The 20,813-nt window shown below is 41.1% G+C and overlaps 1 protein-coding gene across 5 annotated transcripts; it reads right to left on the bottom strand.

Moving 5' to 3' along the window:
• Positions 1-20,772, bottom strand: LOC131361610 (centrosomal protein of 95 kDa-like). 5 transcript variants are annotated; one of them, XM_058402941.1, is made up of 22 exons: positions 20,282-20,772; positions 20,050-20,123; positions 17,744-17,872; positions 15,440-15,547; positions 14,476-14,592; positions 13,280-13,352; positions 10,820-10,944; positions 10,168-10,385; positions 8,571-8,625; positions 8,287-8,354; positions 6,414-6,607; positions 6,169-6,286; positions 5,941-6,055; positions 5,675-5,853; positions 4,952-5,044; positions 4,623-4,776; positions 3,692-3,858; positions 3,169-3,243; positions 2,914-3,066; positions 2,338-2,484; positions 2,020-2,091; positions 1-1,881 (listed from the first exon to the last, which is right to left on the bottom strand). In XM_058402941.1, the coding sequence occupies exons 1-22, from the start codon at positions 20,410-20,412 to the stop codon at positions 1,705-1,707; spliced, it is 2,742 nt and encodes a 913-aa protein (XP_058258924.1). In that variant the 5' UTR covers positions 20,413-20,772; the 3' UTR covers positions 1-1,704. The 5 variants fall into 5 exon arrangements, with proteins under 5 accessions (XP_058258924.1, XP_058258922.1, XP_058258923.1 ...); XM_058402939.1 differs by having other exon boundaries at positions 20,050-20,126; XM_058402940.1 differs by having other exon boundaries at positions 2-1,881; positions 8,287-8,351; positions 20,050-20,126; positions 20,282-20,770.
• Between the last annotated feature and the right edge of the window lie 41 nt (positions 20,773-20,813).

A 20,813-nucleotide genomic window follows, 5' to 3' on the forward strand; every position in this document is an offset into this window, starting at 1 on the left:
CAGGGCTGTTCTGGCAGCAACACAATATTAGGCAGGTGGTCATAATGTTATGCTTGGTCAGTGTATACATTGTGTGTACATCACATCATGGGTAATGACTCTTACGAATACGTTAATATTAACAGCGTAAGCCAGAAATCATGCAGCACGGAAATGGAGCCAAAATCAGTTTGTGCAATTTAATAAATATTTAACTTATGACAAACAGATTTCACACACTTAGGAAGACTGATCCAGCAATGAGAAATAATAATAATAATAAAAAAAACCCATCATTAACAGCCACGTAATAGTCGGCGGTCCACGTCGGGGTGGAAAGGTGCACGATCACTTCTTTTCTATCAACAACATAAAAACAGGTTCATTTAGACTTGCATCAGCAGTTTAGTGATGGAGGAAGACTCTGTGTTAGCAGCAAGTAAAGGGTTCAGTGTGTTTGAGGTGGAGGACTCGTCATACAGAACCGTTCTCGAGAGGACGTCCAGTGGTTCGGTGTCCGCATGCAACGTGTTTTCTTGAACGGATCGCGGTTTCTTTTCGTCAATATACCTCAGAAGCTACATGAAGCTGGTCTGATTTAAACATCAGAAAACATCATTTCGTATTAAACGGTACAGTAACCCTGCATATACACTCGCTTGTGTGTCATGCGACCAGCGGTTTTAAAGTTCCCGGTAAGAAACAATAGCAGCTATTTCAAATCGATTGGAATTTTGAGAACAAAACGCAGCGAGAGAAGGAACCGTCATGATGAGAAACTCGACGCTGTTGAATGGGAGCTATAAAGGATGTGTTGTGTTGTGAGAGTAGATAATTAGGGAAATCTCAGACCTCAGGACTGGCACGAGGAACTTTGAGATGATTTAGTGCTTCATAAGTAATGAGAGGAAATCTCGATTTGTAGATCACGCAGAGGTTTTCGCCCGCTCGAGTAAATGATGAAGACCATGTCGTTATTAGCTATGTAGAGAAACTACATGCTATGCAAATCATATTGATGCCACTGTGATCATCTCATTAGGAGTGGAACGCTGTTTTCTTTGTTAATGTATGACGCTTAGTTTGAATTACAATCACAGTTTCCGGCATATGAGAGTATGAGTGGGGGGAAAATCCCCGAATAACACAGCTAAGGCATTTAGACTTAAGGCATTTTATCTCTATATATATTGCAATGTAGTAATTCTTTCTATATATATATATATATAATTTTTGTAGATATAATCCTCAATTGGTTGCATATTGGAAAATCTAATTCTTATAGATTCTATATATTGTCACATCCCCTAAATTGTGCATCCGATATTGCAATAAATGACATCCCATCTGCCGTTAAAAAACAGATCACTTTCAGTAACAAGCCACAGCTTGGCCCTTATAAGTCCTCCTTTTCCTTGTTATTTTCATAGACGTTAAATTAAATCATGAGCGGAATCCATTTCTTCTACCGTCCGAACGAAATATGGTGATGCATAATGTTATAGTGAAAATGTCTTGATGGAAACGTGACCGATTTTTTGCCATTTGTCCCAATTCGAGATTCCTTTACTCTGGCTTCTACGGGACACATTTTGTAGAAATGTGGTCATCAGACGCCGCTGTGCAATAATCCAGCTCAGTGATGGCATATGGAAATGTGTTAGGGTGAGACTGCTCCCTAGATGACGAGGTTTCTCCTGTAACAGGCTGCTCGCTGGCTTGAAGTCAGTATGTGCAGCTCGTGCCGTACTGGAAGGAGGCCATCTGTACACGCCTGCGCAGCCGCTCCACCTCCAGCTCGCGGAAGTAGTCTTCCTCGTCGTCCTGGACGATGATCTTCTGCAACTCGCTGATCTCTCGCTCCATCTTGCTCCTCAGCTCCCGTTTCATCTTGTGCAGAGCCTGAAAGAGGAAACCATCGAGATGATTTTAATGCCTCTTATGAGTATATATGCTTCATTCTGAGCTACAGTTCTTATCTAACATCTCATGTCTGAAGCCTAAACATGTTCTGAGTGACAAATATTGAGAGTAACTCACCTTTTCCTGGGCTTTCTTTCGCACCTGGATCTCCTGACGCTCCAGGGCAAGTCTTTCGGCCAGCATGGAAAACTGAATGAGCAAAAAAATAAAAAATGAAAAATTGAGAAATGAATCAGGTAAAGAGGACAAATGTTACTTTAATTGTTTTTGTCTATATTATATTTACCTAATACCTTTCCCACACTTCAATGCAAATGTCTTTATCTCCTAAGTGGTTTTGTACACTGTAATGCCAGCTTTAATTATAACAAACTAATTCTCAACTAAATCTATACTAAACCACTAAAGGGGCCACTGTGAGGCTTTCTGAGTTACCTGGTCCTTGTAGTAGTTCTCCATGGCCTCAATCTCGTCTTTGTGTTTGCGAACGTGCTCCCGACGCTGTTCTTTAGCGTGCGCACGCTGTTCCCTCAGTTGGGCCTTCTGCAGCTCCAGACCCTCCTCAAACACCTGCCGAAACATCTGTACACACGGAGACACAGAAACAACACATCAGACCATCTTTCCAACGCCCAAAGAAGCAGAACATGCACCGGTTTTCGTTTAAAAAAAGCTGTGTTTTGTTGTGGTCATCTTCTCATAACTGGAACTCACAGGAGCTAATAGTACATGGATACTTAGAGCACTAGCAGAGCTCCTGATTGTGAAATTGCTTTGAAAAGCTACGTATAAGACTGTTTCCGAAGAATTCATAGCCTTTAATCTACATCCTGAATCAAGCAATGCTAACGGTGAACGTGAGCCGAAGCTGTGGGTTAGGATTCCCGGCTTTAGTGAGTCAGGACACTGTAAATTAGACAGAAGGAAGTGCCGAATTAAGGATTTCCGTCCCTCATATCCTCCTGACTGAGAGCGCTGAACAGAGGGAGACATAGCTGAAGCGTGACTCACCCTCTCCTCTCGTGTGCGGGCTCGGAGGAGTCGGGCACGCAGCTGCACGTGGTAATCGCTGTGGTATTTGCGGGCGCGGGCCACCTGCTGCCTCTGCTCCCGCAGCTTATTCTGCGAAGACCTTTGTTGCTGGATTCTCTCTCTGAAATCCTTCTGTGAGAGACGGAGATCAAGTTAAGATGCAGGGAAAAGACACACATTCTTTTCATTTTTGTGTGTATGTACATATGTGTGTGTGTGTGTGTGTGTACTCACTAGGCGACGATTGTGCTCCTGTTCTTTACGGAGGATATCCATGAGCAGGTCATGCCTCTTCTGGGCTTCCTCTAACTTTATTTTAAAAATAAAAGTGAATATATTTTATATGGAAGTTGTGACAATAGCTAAAACTCTTAAGGCATGCTGTTATAGGAAACTAATCAACAATGTATGCAGTGCTGCAGGGACTATTTTCCAATTATATCATATCAAGAAATGTATTATTTCTCTTGTATCACAGTTTTTATGTTTAATATCCATGAGATGCGTTAGTTCCTATTAGGACCACATTATAGCGGCTATAAACACTCGCTCCTTCTTCTGTTCGTATGTGCCACATGAGTCCTTGTGAATGAACTCTAACAATTATTAGAAAGAGTGAGCTGCTGTTTGAGAAAATCTTCTGACCAATCAGATTTGAGTATTCGACCACAAATCCAAACACTGCTCAGTGTGGTCAATCTGTTAGCGAGTTTGTGTGTGTGTGTGTGTGTGTGTGTGTGTGTATATGTGTTCTCACCTGGTTGGTGTGTTTGCGTGTGTGCTTGTGCTGGTTGTCCAGAGCACTGAGCTGGTCGACTTGCCGGAGCTGCTGCTTCCACATGCGGGACAGAGCGTGAGGAGAGAACTGCAGGGGAGGGAAGTCGTCCAACAGAGCTGGCAACAATTCGTTCTCCTTCACCCGCACTACACACAAACACACACTTTCATTCTCTAAGCATGTTTATTAAATTTAGATATGAGAATACTGAAATTGCAGAAGCAATAATGAGAAGCTTCCATCAAAGGTTACACATTTTTTATATAGTAGCTGTGTGTGAGAATCCAGTGGTCAGCATTTTCTCAAAGCATGCAGTCTGACACGAACAACCATGCCACAGTCACTGCAATAATGGTTTTTCCACCCATTCATGATGCTGAACATTACTTGTATATGAACATTCACATTGTACAATTGCCACATGATTGGATAACTGCATGAATGATCAGATGTACCGGTCTTCCTATAAAAGTGGCTGGTTGATTGTGATTAGTCACTTGAGTCAAAATTATAGTGTTGCAGAAATGTTTTGAGTTGCTGTTCATGCCATGTCACAAGCCTTAGTAATTGTCTACTGGCTGGATGTAGGTTTCACTAAAAAGGCTCCAAGGAAGAGAATAAATATTAGCCCTGAAATATGGCACATGCGGACAAAACAGGGCTTTAAAGTGCAAAGATTATTATTTATGCATGTGTTAAATGATAGTAAGGAATTCCAGGAGGAAAGACTGGAAATACACTTCATGTCTCATAGTCATATTCTTAATACCACCTTCATCTGTTAAAAAGTAGCACAGTGGAAACGTACCGCTCCGCGTAGGCTGAAAATCTCTTTAATACAATCAAATTGCATGACAGGAATGCTGCAAAGTGACACAAAACACATGAAGAGGAGGATTAGAAGGCTTACGTGGGGCAGTTTTGCGGGTCTGGGCACGCGGTCGCATGGGAGCTGCAGCTTTGGAGTGGGGACTCTTGCTTGAGAGCGTGGATTTAGATCTGTGGTTATAAGATTTCAACGAGCGTGATGCTTCTTTGTTTATGGCCTCCCTGTACTCCCGCTCCTTCAAGAAAGTGTTTCGTTAACATTACAGTCTGTTACATTTACACAAAGTCATTTATCCTAATACAGACATAATTCGTTTATATTCTTTATATTAGTGGGTTTTGCGGTGTATATAATAGACCTTTAGAATAAGATGATATAAATATATAAATATATGGTTCTGATGTCCTTACAGCTTCTTGAGCTCGCAGTCTCTCGATTGCCAAGTCTACTTTCTGCTGCTCATCCAAATTTTTCAGCTCTGCCTCATAAGCTTCAGCCACCATCTAGAGGACAACAGGAGAAAGACAACACCGCTACAGTGAGCCACAAAAGCAGCACACACAGAAGCCCAAGCTGAGGTCAGTCATAATTCAGCTGCCAGATGTTACTTCAGTTTAAAGTAATAATTAAATTAATTAAATGGAATTTATCCTAACCAGTGTCCAAGCATCTGCTAGCGAAGCAGTTACTAGTTGCAGTAGTAGTAGTAGTAGTAGAAAGGCAGCTACATGCTCAGAGCGAAAAGTAAGTTTGCTTATATGTGATTGTAGCACAATTAAGTATGTGTGGTGATCTCAGAAATCCCATTTCTGGCAACATGAGCCGCTCATATCCAGCGACGTTGAGAAAAGTTATGCAAATCTTAAGCGGCTTGGTGCAGCGACTTCCAACGGGAGTGAAGACAGTAGAGCGCACGAGATCCGTGGCACGGAGCGTACACTGCTTCTCCTTCATCTTGTATGCATAAATATGCTTGTGAATTTTATACACACACAGCAAATCCCCCTTAGGAATGTTACATTTTAGCGGCAAGAAAATTGAATCTGAATGCTAGTTATATAGATGCTGGCAGATTTGTGAAAATGCAACAGTCACTGAGATCCTCTGCTTTAGAGATCTAGACTCTGTCTGACCTGGCCTTTTCTGTGCTGGTCCTGAATGTGTCGAAGCTTGTCGTGCCTCCGCCGGGCCGTGTGTTGGCGCGTGTGTGTGAACGGAGCGCCCTCTAGCATGCTCTGACTTGAATGACGTACAGGAGGAGGAGAAGGAGACAGGGAGCGTGTGTGAGGAGGTCTGTCCACGCTGGCCTTATCTGTGTACAGAAGTACAATAGCATCACATCACAACGACTAGAGAATTCTGAACAAATGAATGGAAAGCTAGAGAGTGCAAGACATACCTGCAGGTCTGGGGACACGCCTGCACTCCATGACACTGTCACTGTGGTGGGAGTGTTTGTCCTCATCGGCAGGCTTTGAATCGTCTGCCGTCTCCCCCAGAGCCCTTTTCAGCATCTGGTTTCACAGAAAGCTCACTCTTCACATAAGCCAAACTCAATGGAACATTTTATTTTTTTTTGCTCCATGACAGGAAAAAGAAGACGCAGAAGGTCTATTGATCCACTTACTAGATCGAGCTCCTCGAGGCGGCGAGCGAGATTCTCAGACATCTCGTGTAGCTCCTGCTCGGCCTGTCTGTTCTTCTGACTGCGTCTGGATAACGGGTCCTCGCTCTCCTCCGCCAGCCTGAGGCAAAAACAGAGAGAGAGAGAATCGTCTCTAGCGGGATTTTATAGAACGCAAATGAAGACACATGAAGCTCTCTATCAACTCATTCTCATCATTTTAGTGAACGCTCTCTTCAGCTCCCCACCTCCTACTCCTGTAGCCCCTCCGTCTTCCAGAGGATGAATCGGAGCTGTGGAGCCGTTCTTCATCGCTCTGCACCTCTTCTGCTCGGGCATGTGTGTGCACGTCTTCTTTCTGGATGTGTTCACGTGGGAGGGACAGGAGCAGCACGTCCGGCTGAGTTGGGAACAGGACACGCCGTGCTCCCTCACTACCACCCTGGAAGGAAGAGTTGAAATCCACATTAACCCTAGCATGTCAGATGCAACAGCAAGAAACAGTGAGCATGCTACGTAGTAATGGTCAGACCACAGTTGTTTGCTGTTGGCTCACAAGACGGCTAGATTGCTGGATAAGGTTGACGTGATGTAAAAAATCTCTGTCCCTATTAGGCTCTCCCTTCAGTCAGGCTTTTTGACTGCCTATACACTATATTGCCAAAAGTATTCGCTCACCTGCCTTGACTCGCATATGAACTTAAGTGACATCCCGTTCCTAATCCATAGGGTTCAATATGACGTCGGTCCACCCTTTGCAGCTATAACAGCTTCAGCTCTTCTGGGAAGGCTGTCCACAAGGTTTAGGAGTGTGTTTATGGGAATTTTTGACCATTCTTCCAGAAGCGCATTTGTGAGGTCACACACTGATGTTGGACGAGAAGGCCTGGCTCTCAGTCTCCGCTCTAATTCATCCCAAAGGTGTTCTATCGGGTTGAGGTCAGGACTCTGTGCAGGCCAGTCAAGTTCATCCACACCAGACTCCGTCATCCATGTCTTTATGGACCTTGCTTTGTGCACTGGTGCACAGTCATGTTGGAAGAGGAAGGGGCCAGCTCCAAACTGTTCCCACAAAGTTGGGAGCATGGAATTGTCCAAAATGTCTTGGTATGCTGAAGCATTCAGAGTTCCTTTCACTGGAACTAAGGGGCCAAGCCCAGCTCCTGAAAAACAACCCCACACCATAATCCCCCCTCCACCAAACTTTACACTTGGCACAATGCAGTCAGACAAGAACCGTTCTCCTGGCAACCGCCAAACCCAGACTCGTCCATCAGATTGCCAGATGGAGAAGCGCGATTCGTCACTCCAGAGAACGCGTCTCCACTGCTCTAGAGTCCAGTGGCGGCGTGCTTTACACCACTGCATCCGACGCTTTGCATTGCACTTGGTGATGTATGGCTTGGATGCAGCTGCTCGGCCATAGAAACCCATTCCATGAAGCTCTCTGCGCACTGTTCTTGAGCTAATCTGAAGGCCACATGAAGTTTGGAGGTCTGTAGTGATTGACTCTGCAGAAAGTTGGCGACCTCTTCGCACTATGCGCCTCAGCATCCGCTGACCCCGCTCCGTCAGTTTACGTGGCCTACCACTTCGTGGCTGAGTTGCTGTCGTTCCCAAACACTTCCACGTTCTTATAATACAGCTGACAGTTGACTGTGGAATATTTAGGAGCGAGGAAATTTCACGACTGGATTTGTTGCACAGGTGGCATCCTATCACAGTTCCACGCTGGAATTCACTGAGCTCCTGAGAGCGACCCATCCTTTCACAAATGTTTGTAAAAACAGTCTGCATGCCTAGGTGCTTGATTTTATACACCTGTAACCATGGAAGTGATTGGAACACCTGATTCTGATTATTTGGATGGGTGAGGGAATACTTTTGGCAATATAGTGTTGAATAAAGTATTGCACTTTTGTCGCCAAAGCAAGAAGGCAGGAAGCATACCAATATTAGTGCAATTTTAGTGCATCAACATGAACAAAAATGAACGAGAATCGCTAGATGCTAGAATCTCAATCGTGAAAAAAATATATATATGCATTTCTCTTTCTATTTTTCCTGTTCTCTGTTGAAATAAATGCCTTAGGCATAGATATTAAAACTTCTATATCCCACCTCCACTTGTGCTTTGGGAGCCTCGGGCTGTGTCTCTTTCAGACTCTGCACAGACTGCTCGCTTTCTGCTAGAGACAACACCACACTGTTACTAATCATCTTCAATGCAACCTAAGAACAGTATTAATGAGGTCTTTCAGTGTGAGCGTAACACACACACACACACACATTTCAGTAATAGTTTATGCAAAATCTATGGTTAACGCTTAGCACATGTCGTGCTAACTGGAAGAATAAAAGATCAGTGTGTTAGACATGAACATAGGTATGAAGCTGATGTATACCAGAAGTGTGAATCCCGTTAGTCTGGACGCCGTTACACTTCGGTGATTGACCATTCTGTAAGAGAGAACAGAGAGACATATTCAGTAAAATGTCACATATTAATAATATCGTCTTAAAATCCAAAGCAGGGGGCGTTTTAGCAAATAGGACGTTGTGACGGCTATCTGAGGAGACTGAATTCTACCTCATCGTTCAGATTAATTCATTCACCACTCTTTTAGCTTAGTCACAGTTGTGGTGGATCACTGGGTGTGATACCCCAGTCCATCACTGGACACCATGCACACAAACATTTTCATTAAGGGGCAAGATACAAACATGTTTTTGAGAGGTGGGAAGAAACCCGGAGAACCTGGAGGAAACCCACGCACATGCAAAACGTGCACAGATCTGAGCTCAGGACCAACACGATACCCTGTGGCAGCAAAATTTTCAAATCTATACATCTAAATTAATACAGATTTAAACATGAACAAACTGAGTAAAGTGACACGCGGTGACGGCATATAAATAGTGCATCCTGATCTAAATAAACAGTGTTATCCGGGTCATCAGAATATAAATCAATAACTCGTTTTGCTTGCATGGTGACAGACAGGACAGACTTCATTTCCTCTCCTGCCTGAATGTTTGCATCCCGCTATGTGCTCTTCATTTGCTTATCCACACACCCGCCTCAGACGTGGCCGTTTCCCCTCTCAGATGCACGACAGTAACTCGATGATCACCGGCGAGTGAAACTATGATGCAATCCACAGTCCCTTTGAACCACTTAACAACAAAAGTGACCTCATTGAGCTTTTTCAATAGGTACGGTGTTCCCTTTCAGTGCAGGAATCCCTTTCTCTGGGCTTCCTTTCAGCAGGGAAAGTGTGACTGTAGGCACTTGAGGAAACATAGAACTCTGAACTAGAGGGCTGTTTTGTTAAGGCATGTTAGAACATTAACACAGGTCTACACAGCTGAGACAGATGTGGTTATTTGTGTAGGCTTCCTGGGGTATGTTTTGGAGTTTCTGTGGTGATGATTAGGTGTGATGCTAATCACCAGCAGCCCCGGTGCCTGAGGTACGATAAAGCTGCTGGGTGCTTGAGTGTGTAAGCATGATGGAACAAGTAGAATGTTTGGCACTGAAACGGACAAATGCAAAGGAATTTCCTCTATAAGTCATGTACAAAAAATTTTTTCATTATTTTGCAGAGTATTTATAATGTATATGATGATTATCTTCTGGTTATATGATGTTATAATAGCCATAAATAAATAAATAAATTTAATGATCATATAATTCTATTTGAAATAAAAAAAAGTTAAAACAAATTGAGTTAAACATGCCAAAAAAAATTACATCTATAACAAAAGCATCATGCATAAAAACCCCCGAAAATCTTTAATATTTCAAACCATATCATTATCAAATATTTATAAAAATAAAGTGTGTTAATTAAATTAAATTTTAAAAAAAAGTAAATAAATTATTCTGTATTTTTTTATCGTTCACTTTTAAATAAGTTATATAACAGATCAATATCTGTCCTTTTTAGGTCAATCAGGCAATAAAGAAAAGGCACATGAAAGCCCTGACTGATGTCGTACCTGTTTGTTTGTCCCCTCGGCATGTCCCCCATTATCCTCTGCAGGAGGTGGAGATGATGGGGGTCTCCCCACCCGATGTGGAGTGGTCTGTTTGGGAGGCTGCAGAGGAATGGCTGAGTGGACTGTTTCGAGTTGCTGAGGGGGTTGAGCTGCGGGTGGGTCGAGGTCATTGGGAGCTTTTTCAGTCGAAATGACCGAGGGCAGGGTTTGTGAGTGTACTGAAAGGGAAAATAAAAACAAGATGAAAGCATCCTAGTGTTTCAACGACCGATTTTTAGAGCAAAACTGAGTACATTTAGACTGATTCTCTCTAAACCTTTACTCGACTACAGTGTCAATCGTTTACTACCGTTGGGGAAACAACTGCTAAAATAAACTCGTTAACCCAAATGATTAAAATACCACAGTATGGAAATCAGAGAGCTCAGCCTTGCTAAGAAACTGACCCAGTCAAGGCTAATCTGTCTGATACAGTTCAGATGCCTGAAGGTTGTCAAGCAGGATTTTTTTTCACCGACACTATATTCTGTCTACCAAGACCTAAAATCTTATTCTAGAACACTTTCCAAGTTTTCAGACTATAATAAAAAGTTAAATAAAGCACAAAGGTGAGTCAGAGAGCTGGAACAGTACTGGCTTGACAAGAACTCACGTGCACCTTCTTGCTTTGTGGTGAATGTACGGGCTGAATCGCCCAACCGGATCAGCTCGGCGGTTGACTCAGATTCGCCCCCATTCCAGGAATGGAGGGAATATTTACTGGACTGGGCAGTAGAGCTGAAATAAAGATGATGAAGAAAAAAAAATAAGACAAAAGGGGGAGCAGACAAACTGTGATGACCACATATTCATAACAACAAGTTTGGATTTTAATTCTTCTTGCTTTTGGTCAATTTCTTTTGTGGTATTGCAATTCTACTACCACAGTTTTCATAGTTCACATTTTAAGGTCTCTTAAGTAACTCTTTTTGTCTTGTTTCATTCACGTTCATTTCACAGCATTATTGAATTCTCGGATGTGATTGTTCAGGAGGTGAGGTTTCATTTTCTATAAAAGCAGCTGTCAGCTAATCACAGGTTTAGATTAGCATACTTGTACTAATTCGCTATCATTTCTATAGTAAGAGCTTGTTCATCTGAACTCATATAGTGGACATGCCACATAAACCAAGTCTAAAAATAAAAACTGCTATAAAACCTAAAAATGACCACCTGTTAGCCCCCCTTTTGCTGCCAAAACAGCCCTGACCCATCATGCACTGTGTATTCTGACACCGTTCTATTAGAACCAGCATTAACGTCTTCAGCAATCTGAGTAGCAGTAGCTCGTCTGTTGGATTGGATCACACGGGCCAGCCTTCGCTCCCCACGTGCATCAATGAGCCTTGGCCGCCCATGACCCTGTCTCCGGTTCACCACTGTTCCTTCCTTGGACCACTTTTGATAGATACTGACCGGGAACACCCCACAAGAGCTGCAGTTTTGGAGACGCTCTGATCCAGTCGACTAGCCATCACAACTTAGCCCTTTGTCAAACTCCTGTCAAATCCTTACACTTGCTTCTAACACGTCAACTTTGAGGACAAAATGTTCACTTGCTGCCTAATATATCCCACCCACTAACAGGTGCCCTGATGAGGAGATCATCAGTGTTACTCACTTCACCTCTAAGTGCTCATAATGTTATGCCTGATCTCTGTATATACAAAGTATAAGTGACATTTTCTCCAGTGTTAGAGCTTTGTAACGATAGTCTTTGGCACCTTTTGGTTTCTTGGCTATGAGGCAAGCTATAAACATCAAGAGTGTTTGTAACTTGCCACAAAAACAGAAGACAGTGACGGAAGTGTTTATAGCTGCTGTAACGTAAGCAATAACAGACATGACCTTATCTCAATGACATTATACAACACTAAATATAGCTGGAATCAGATAAAAGCTACATTAGTAATCGATTAATAATTAACAAATTGCAATCATTGCCACACTGCTGTGACACAAGAGGAAAATAAAGCTGATCGACTTTCAGTCATTCGGATTTGGGTCACCTTGTTGATGATTATTTTCCTACTGCGCCACTACTGCGAAGCTGTCTTTCGAACTATGTAAATGTCGACACGAGCCACTGGAAAGCTTCACTTTTTTAACGTGCTTTATGCTGCCACTCCAGCTGGTGCATTATGACTAATGGTGTAAAACATCACAGCACCACCGGGACCGGTTCCACTGCATTCACCAGACGATTCAATACAGCTTGCTTGTAAAGTTTCTAACTTCACCACAGAAATATTTTCCTGTCTAACAGTGAATGACAGCCTCTCGGGTTTTGCTGTACTGATTTGGCTTTTGTTCATATTAATCAGCTTCATATGAAGAATTTCTATACTTAGAACACTCCTTTATTTACAGAATATAAAAAAAAAATTATGGCCTATCCTTGGCGCTGTTAAAGTTTTAGCATGTTAAAATAACATCCTACTTGAAAATGGAAAAAGATTATAAAGTTATATTGAAATATATCCGATAATAAATTTATAAACATCCTACTTGAAAATTGAAAAAGATTATAAAGTTATATTGAAATATATTTCATAATAAATTTATAAACATCCTACTTGAAAATTGAAAAAGATGATAAAGTTATACTGAAATACATAATCGATAATAAGTTTATAAACATCCTACTTGAAAATTGAAAAAGATTATAAAGTTATATTGAAATATATTTCATAATAAATTTATAAACATCCTACTTGAAAATTGAAAAAGATGATAAAGTTATACTGAAATACATAATCGATAATAAGTTTATAAACATCCTACTTGAAAATTGAAAAAGATTATAAAGTTATATTGAAATATATTTCATAATAAATTTATAAACATCCTACTTGAAAATTAAAAAAGATTATAAAGTTATACTGAAATATATTCGATAATAAACATACTTGGAACTGTAAAAGCAGACTATATGAAATGTAAACATCTATCTGCTTCCTCATACTGTTTGAAAGGCATCACATCAACAGGATTTTAAAAACCGGTTTGTGTTCATTGCAAACGTTCATCTGCTATGTGATTGTTTATTCTGTGCGTTTTGGTGTGTACTCACTGTGTGCTTGAGATTTGCGACATCTTCTCTTCTTTATCCTGTGCTTCTGCGGGATGGACCGTACCATTGAGCTCTGCGGGGGCAAAAAGAAAGACAAAGCGGATGAGGACCCGTCGTGATGTGAACTGGACAACACGTGCTAACGCGGGACACTTTTGTGTATATAATGACTACATACACGATGTAGCAGTGGCTATTAAGGTGCGATAGCCAAAACAAATATTTGATAAATGTTAGTCATCGTATCTCGGATCACATATTCAACTGTTGTGTGCTGATTAAACATCATCACAGTTGAATGAAATAATGAAAGTTATGTACGCTTAAGAGTAGTGTACATCTTTGTCTTCCCTCCATAAACTAATACCCGAGTCTTTATATACCATTTCTAAATGAAATCATTGTATAAAACAGCAGAAAGACTCTATAGTTATTAATCATATCATCCAAATAAATGACTTCCAGCTTTCCACAACGAAGCTGGGGTCCAGAACAATTACCGGGGATATTATAGCAGTAATTTGCACTTAGATCCAGCGCAAGACTAAGGGAAGCCAACATCAAGACGCCAAACATGTCTTTGCTCATCGACTACCTTCGGGTGATGAGCTGTGCAAATTTAATTTTCAGCTCAATTATTCTTGATGAGAAATGCTGTTGCTGTTGTTGATTAACTACATTTGGGGCGACAGGAACAAGTGAGAAAGGTGCAAATTTGATTCTCAGCTCAAGAGTTCTGGGAAATGACGAGAGTAATCTCTATTAAAAAAAGAAAACTCCATCAGAATCAAATGAAATGTTAAGAAAATGAGGAGGAAGGGGAAAAAAAGATGCAGCATTTCTGGAAAATATTACACTCATACTTGTACTAAGTGTCAGAACTTCCCAAACATTCATCAATCAAGGTAATGAGTAGAGCCAGACCCAGTAGGGAGGCAAAAACATCCACTCGGTCATAGCAGGGTTAGAAATGACCTGGCAAACAGCACGCTGAGATCATTTAATACCCGACCAGCCGCCGGTAATCCCTGCTTGAGCTGCTTCCAAAGCCGGTTATATCCAGGCCGTGCATGTGGGCGAGTTTATGAATGAAATACAGACTGGATCAGCAGGACGGGAGAGACCTCAGATCAATCTCACACACATGTGCTTGTGCAGGATGGTAAACAATCACACACCAAAAGAAAAGTATTCACCTCCATTCTGGAGCTCTTCTTCCTCACTGAGCTGCTCTGTGAGATACTCCAGCAGCCCGTCGAAGATCTCCAGAAGGTTACGGATGGAATCCTTATCTCCTCTTACAATGTTCTCACCTACAAAGAGAGGCAGGAATTGGAACTGTGGAGACGATAATAAGGAAACAAAAGAAAAACACACACATAGCAACCAACCGCGGCTTGGCCCGACAAACAAAACCCGCGGGCTCAGAAACTGGCTCTGTACAAAAGCGGCAATGTTCCCTCAAAAACAAGAGGCTCTATTGAGTGCGTACGCAGCAGAACACGCTGAGGCCCCCGGCAAACACAGCCACTGTTTCACCTGACTATCCATCCAAATCATGAACAGCTACAGGGGGTCTACATGAAATGTGTTAACAGATTGAGACACAAACATGAAAATAATGTGGTGCACAATGCATTGGGGTGCAAAAATAATAATGTATTAGAGTGAATGTGGGGAGGCCAGATCTGAGCAACCCACAGATATAAAATGAATAGTGAGCACGCCGGTCACATGTTCACATTTCTTCCTTGGCGAGACTGCAGCATTACTGGGAATCATTTGCACTATAGATTAAATGGTTACACGACCATGTTATAACCATAGTCTGTGCAGTAGCTTTCAAACGATACCAGAACAGCGATGCTGCAAGCTACAGTGCCACAGAAAGAGGCTGCAGAAATCTGCTATTTTAGCTGACTTCAAGTCTATAAGTCTGACGAGAATGGCATCTCGGGTACCGCTATTTTAACTGAACCAATATATGACATTTATTTATTTAGAAGAAATAGCGTACACATAGAACATTTTCTTAGAATCCGACTGCATCAAAACACAGTAGTATTGTGTACCGACTCATGACTGTATCTTATCGTTACACCGCTAGTGTGAACAGACTGACACACAAACATAAAAATAATAACACAAATAAGTCTGCACCTGTGATGTGAGATAAGCTGATCTGGAGATAGTCCAAGGCCAGTGAGTCAATCACAGATTGTACATTGTGGATGTCATCCTCTTGGCTCTTGGGCGCAGCGATGTAATCTAAAAGAAAGAAAGAAAAAAGCAGAAAACTAAATTTTGTTTCAGTTTTTAGTAAATGATTTAGTAATGGATAGTAATAAGTGTTTATGACAGAACCAAGGGGAGGGTTGGCCCTAATAGTTGTTTGTTATTTGTAATAGACTACTTATTATTTACAACTTTTGCTTCCAAAACAGCCCTGACCCGTCGAGACATGTACTCCACTAGATCCCTGGAGGTGTGCTGTGGTATCTGGCACCAAGATGTTAGCAGCAGTTACCGTTTCCATTAAAGGGTGTACATGGTCTGCACCAGTGCTTAGGTAGGTGGTACGTCTCAAAGTAACATCCACATGGATGGCAGGGCCCAAGGTTTTCCAGCAGAACATTGCCCAAAGCATGACACTGCCTCCGCCGGCTTGCCTTCTTCCCATCTTCCCATAGTGCATCCTGGTGCCATGTGTTCCCCAGGTTAGCGACCATCCACGTGATATAAAAGAAAACATGATTCATCAGACCAGGCCACCTTCTTCCATTGCTCCGTGGCCCAGTTCTAATGCTCAAATGCCCATTGTTGGTGCTTTCGGAGGTGCACGGGGGTCTGCATGGGCACCCTGACTGGTCTATGCAGCCCCATACTCAACAAACTGTGATGCACTGTGTATTCTGTCACCTTTCTATCAGAAACAGCATTAACGTCTTCAGCAATTTGAGCAACAGTAACTCGTCTGTTGGATCAGATCACATGCTCCCCATGTGCATCAATGAGCCTTGTCCGTCCATGACCCTGTCCCCGGTTCACCACTGTTCCTTCCTTGGACCACTTTTGATAGATACTGACCACTGCTGACCGGGAACACCCCACAAGAGCTGCAGTTTTGGAGATGTTCTGATCCAGTCGTCTAGCCATCACAGTTTGGCCCTTCATCAAACTCGCTCAAATCCTTACGCTTGTCCATTTTTCCTGCTTCTAACATCAACTTTGAGGACAAAATGTTCACTTGATGCCTAACATATCCCACCCACTAACAGGTGCCCTGATGAGGAGATCATCAGTGTTACTCACTTCACCTGTCAGTGCTCATAATGTTATGCCTGATTGGTGTAATTTATCATGAACTCGCTATACTATCATGACAGTAATGTCTAACAGTACAAATCACACAACTATATACACACACACTATACATCACCTGAGCATGGAGGACACACAACTATATAACTAGATAATTAGTTAAAATTTTCCTAGATATGCTTCAAGCATTTACTTCCTCTTTTTCCCCTCCATTTGTCAGCTCAAATATCCAGAACCCCTTGCATTATTACTCATGCACCCTGTCTTTGGCTCGGTTTAGCAGGTCAAAAAAAAAAATCTGGCAACCAAAATGCACAACATGTTTGTTCAATTCCTGCAATTGGTCAGATCGCGTTCTCAATGCAATCAGACTCTCTCGCTCGGACACTGGGTTTAGTTGTTCTCCCACAGAGGATTAAAATGCACCAGGGTTCGATTTTAACTGACTAAAGGGCTGCATTTGTGACAGCGGCCTGAGATGACCTGAGATCCATTATCAAAGTGATGGTGTATTAGAGTCTAGACAATACGTTAATGACCCAATGAAATGGCATCTGAAATTCAGCCACCAGAGGGAAAAAAATGACGTCATAGTGCCAAAAAAATTAGAAATTGTTAACTTGTATGTAATTATTTAAACATATTTAAGTATAGGTTAAAACATAATTTTAAAAAAATAATGAAACAGCAAACCCTTTTCCCCTCAATGAGTGTCAACAAAAAAATGATAAGAAATTTATAGGAAATATTTGAGAACTGAACGAAGAACTAAAACTGCCAGTAATTTTTTTTTTTTCCTGAAGGCTTCTCTATTACTTACAATGAACCTTTCTTTAACAGCACACAGACATTTCTCTTTAACATTTCTTCTTTTGATGAACGAATAACAGGAAGCCTAAAATCTGCTCTTTTTCACTGACACACTAATGCAGAGGTCATAAAGTAAAAAGCGAAATGACAAAAATGTGTCATATATGATGAAACTCCAAACTGCTCATCCAGAAAGCCCTAGCTGGGACACAGTCTGAGCATCTTCTCGCTTACATAAACCCTGTGGAGCTTTTTTTTTTTTTTTTTTCGAGATAGAGCCTCCATAAAAACCTTGAAATTAAGATACAAATATCATTTTTTTAATATATTTACCTGGTACTTTTTCTCCTAAGATGGCTTCATATAAGGCCACAAACACACTGGCATCGCACTCTGTGAGCCTCTGTATTCTCAGATTAATGTGACACTTACAGATGAGATCATTGGCCACATCCACCCAATCTGTGGAAAAGTTCAAAATAAAAATCATTACTTCAAATTAAAATGTATATGGAGAAAAAAATCTGTTTCTGTGATAAACAGCTATCTGGCATTTTAATTCGTCTCCATTCCTAGATCGATCACACGATACAGACAAATGTTGCCAGATCCACAATTTTCCTACAAAGCTTTGTTTTTTGAACCCCTTACGTTGACTTAAATTTGTTTGTCCATGGGCAAGAGGTTACACTTTTAAAATACATTAGTTACTACAAATTTACATACACAACACGGACCATTGTTAGCAATTGTTATTAAATACCACTTTGTTCAAACATTTTAATATTTGTTTAACACATTCATACAAAAACGTATCTAACTGTTGAAACGGTGAAGCTTTCTGTAAGTAGACATATATGGCAGGAGTCTTCAGTGTCAGCTGATTTGTAGAGGTCAGTAAGGTGACAGCCTTCAGGGCAGAGGAGTCGGAAATGGGTTTGTTGACTGTTGAGTAAATAATGCGACGCACAGCTAACAAGGCTGCTGCTAAGCTTGTGCAGCCTGTGTGACACCGTCACAAGTCGATATCAGTTCGACGGTCACATTTACTTCTCCGGTATTGAACTTATCACAAAATACTAAAGTAAACATTCATATTCACATATTATGTTAAATTGATACCATTGTCTATGTTCCATGGACTGACTTTTGATTAATGGCTTACGGTCTCAAAAGGGTGGATTATCATCACAGGCAACCAAGTAGCTCATGATCTAAGAACTATACAGTGCTAATTAACTCATCTGGCTACAGTGCTTGAAATGGTCAGGGAGAAGAGCAAATCATTTTGTTCATGGGTTCTTTTTAAAGCCAGGAACTCTTGATTATAGGATGGCAGCACAGAGTTATTTCATGAGGCCAAATATTACAGAATCAACTACTTAAGAGACGATAAATATGTACCGTATCATATTTATCAGATCATTACAATCTTAATTCCTGGACGTTTTATCAACAAAAGTCAAAACAGCTATACTGCCTAAAAAATTGAAAACATTACATTTACATGTCTGGCATTTGGCAGGCACCCTTATCCAGAGCAATCTCTCTTTTTTTTAATATACAACTGAGGGTTATAACAGCCTTGCTCAGGGACCAGCAGTGGCACCTTGGTGGACCTGGGACTCGAACCCCCTTCTGATCTGTAACCAAACACATTAATCACTTTTGCCAAATTGTGGATGGAGCCTAAGCTACTCAACCAGCTGCAACACCAAAGTTTACATGCATTATGAGCCACATTACACTTACAATCTCAACTTATGACCAAATAACTATTTTACAATTTTTGTCTAGAATCAGGCCTTAAAAAGTGGATTAGGTAAGCCATGTCAAAAGTGATTGGTCCCCGCACATCGCTTCCTGAGGCTCTCTTTAAAGCGGTGGCTTGATAACAGGTAATATTACAGGGGCTGGTTTTACGTTATTATACTTATTATAGAAGGAAATAATACAATAAGGTACATATATATATATATATATATATATATATATATATATATAAGTGCCTGACGTTTCATTTAAACCTATTAAATTTATTTAGCCAAATAGGAAACTAACTTTAACGACATTTGGACATTACTATTAACAACCAGTTAAGTTACTACTTACTAGTAACTGGTTGTTAATAGTAATGTCCACGATCGCTATACTATTTTTACAATCTCAGATTACTTAGTAAAAATAAATCGAGGTAGTTGAGAGATGATTCCTATCAATATTAGTGTTAGTACAGTGTTTGGGTCTAATGTTAGTATAAAAGCTAACGTTGTCTGTATTACCAACTTAAACCGGATGATTTTAGAGCTCTATACTTAACAAATGAACACTCTAATACAAAAGATCACTGTTCCAAAGAACTAATGAGAAGTAACGAAAGAGTTTCGAAACGCCTGATATTTACTTCCCTTGTTAGCCTGTTAGCTAACTTCTTAAGCTTGCGTTGCCAACTTGGTAGCGTCGCCTGTATTAACGGGCGTTACATGCTACAGAACATTTTAGGGGTCGGGTTCCAAATGGCTCAATGATCACTACACAGGGACACTACATTACCGTATGAATTAACGGCTAATCCTACGATAGGCACTAGTTATGTATCCAATAGGAAGCCATTTGGAATTCAACCGTTGTGGACTCACCTCTCTCCTCGGTTCCCATCTGATTCAGCTTGTTCTTGGTCGACAGAAGAATTGAGAGACTCTTCCAAGGAATTCTGCTATATGTAAAAAAAGATGTCAAAGAATAAAAATGTACATTTAAAAAAATAATAATAATAAACAAAAAAGCTATAATAAAATCAATCGGATACCAGCAGCGTCTACTAACTACCGCCACTACCCAACTGTAAAGACACTCAAACAAAATGCTCACGAGTACACGGAGCATGGACCAATCACAGCGTGGCTGACACAAAGGGGCGGGGATTGAGCATGCCGCAGAAACCGAGCGAAAAACAACCGCCTATGTGGAAAGGCTAAAGGACATTTAAAACGCCACTGCATTCTGATTGGCTAAAGTGTTTCGGTGACGTTTTTTTTCTTCAGTAGGAAAAATCAATTCCGCGTCTAATAATCAGTCGTTTTATTGTCATGCATTTTAGAATCTGAGACTACTTCCCAAATGTGTGTGTGTGTGTGTAACAAGAAAAATACGGAAGTGCTAAAACAACTAGGGTCTGACGTTGCCGTGATGACGTCGGTTACGCCGTGAAGCGTCTGTCGACGTCGCCCGTCTCCTTCAACCTGAGTTGTCGGTTCATGAAATAGTTCCCTGGATACAAATCTAGAGTGACTTTTTGAAGCAAGACCAACAAATTTGTATTAACGCAAATATAAAAAAAACATTAACAATACACCACATGCATTACTACTCGTCATACTAAATAAGGGCGAAAACGGTTTTG

The sequence above is a fragment of the Hemibagrus wyckioides genome, linkage group LG11 (assembly GCF_019097595.1).
Source record: "Hemibagrus wyckioides isolate EC202008001 linkage group LG11, SWU_Hwy_1.0, whole genome shotgun sequence".
In the NCBI taxonomy this organism is placed as follows: domain Eukaryota; kingdom Metazoa; phylum Chordata; class Actinopteri; order Siluriformes; family Bagridae; genus Hemibagrus; species Hemibagrus wyckioides.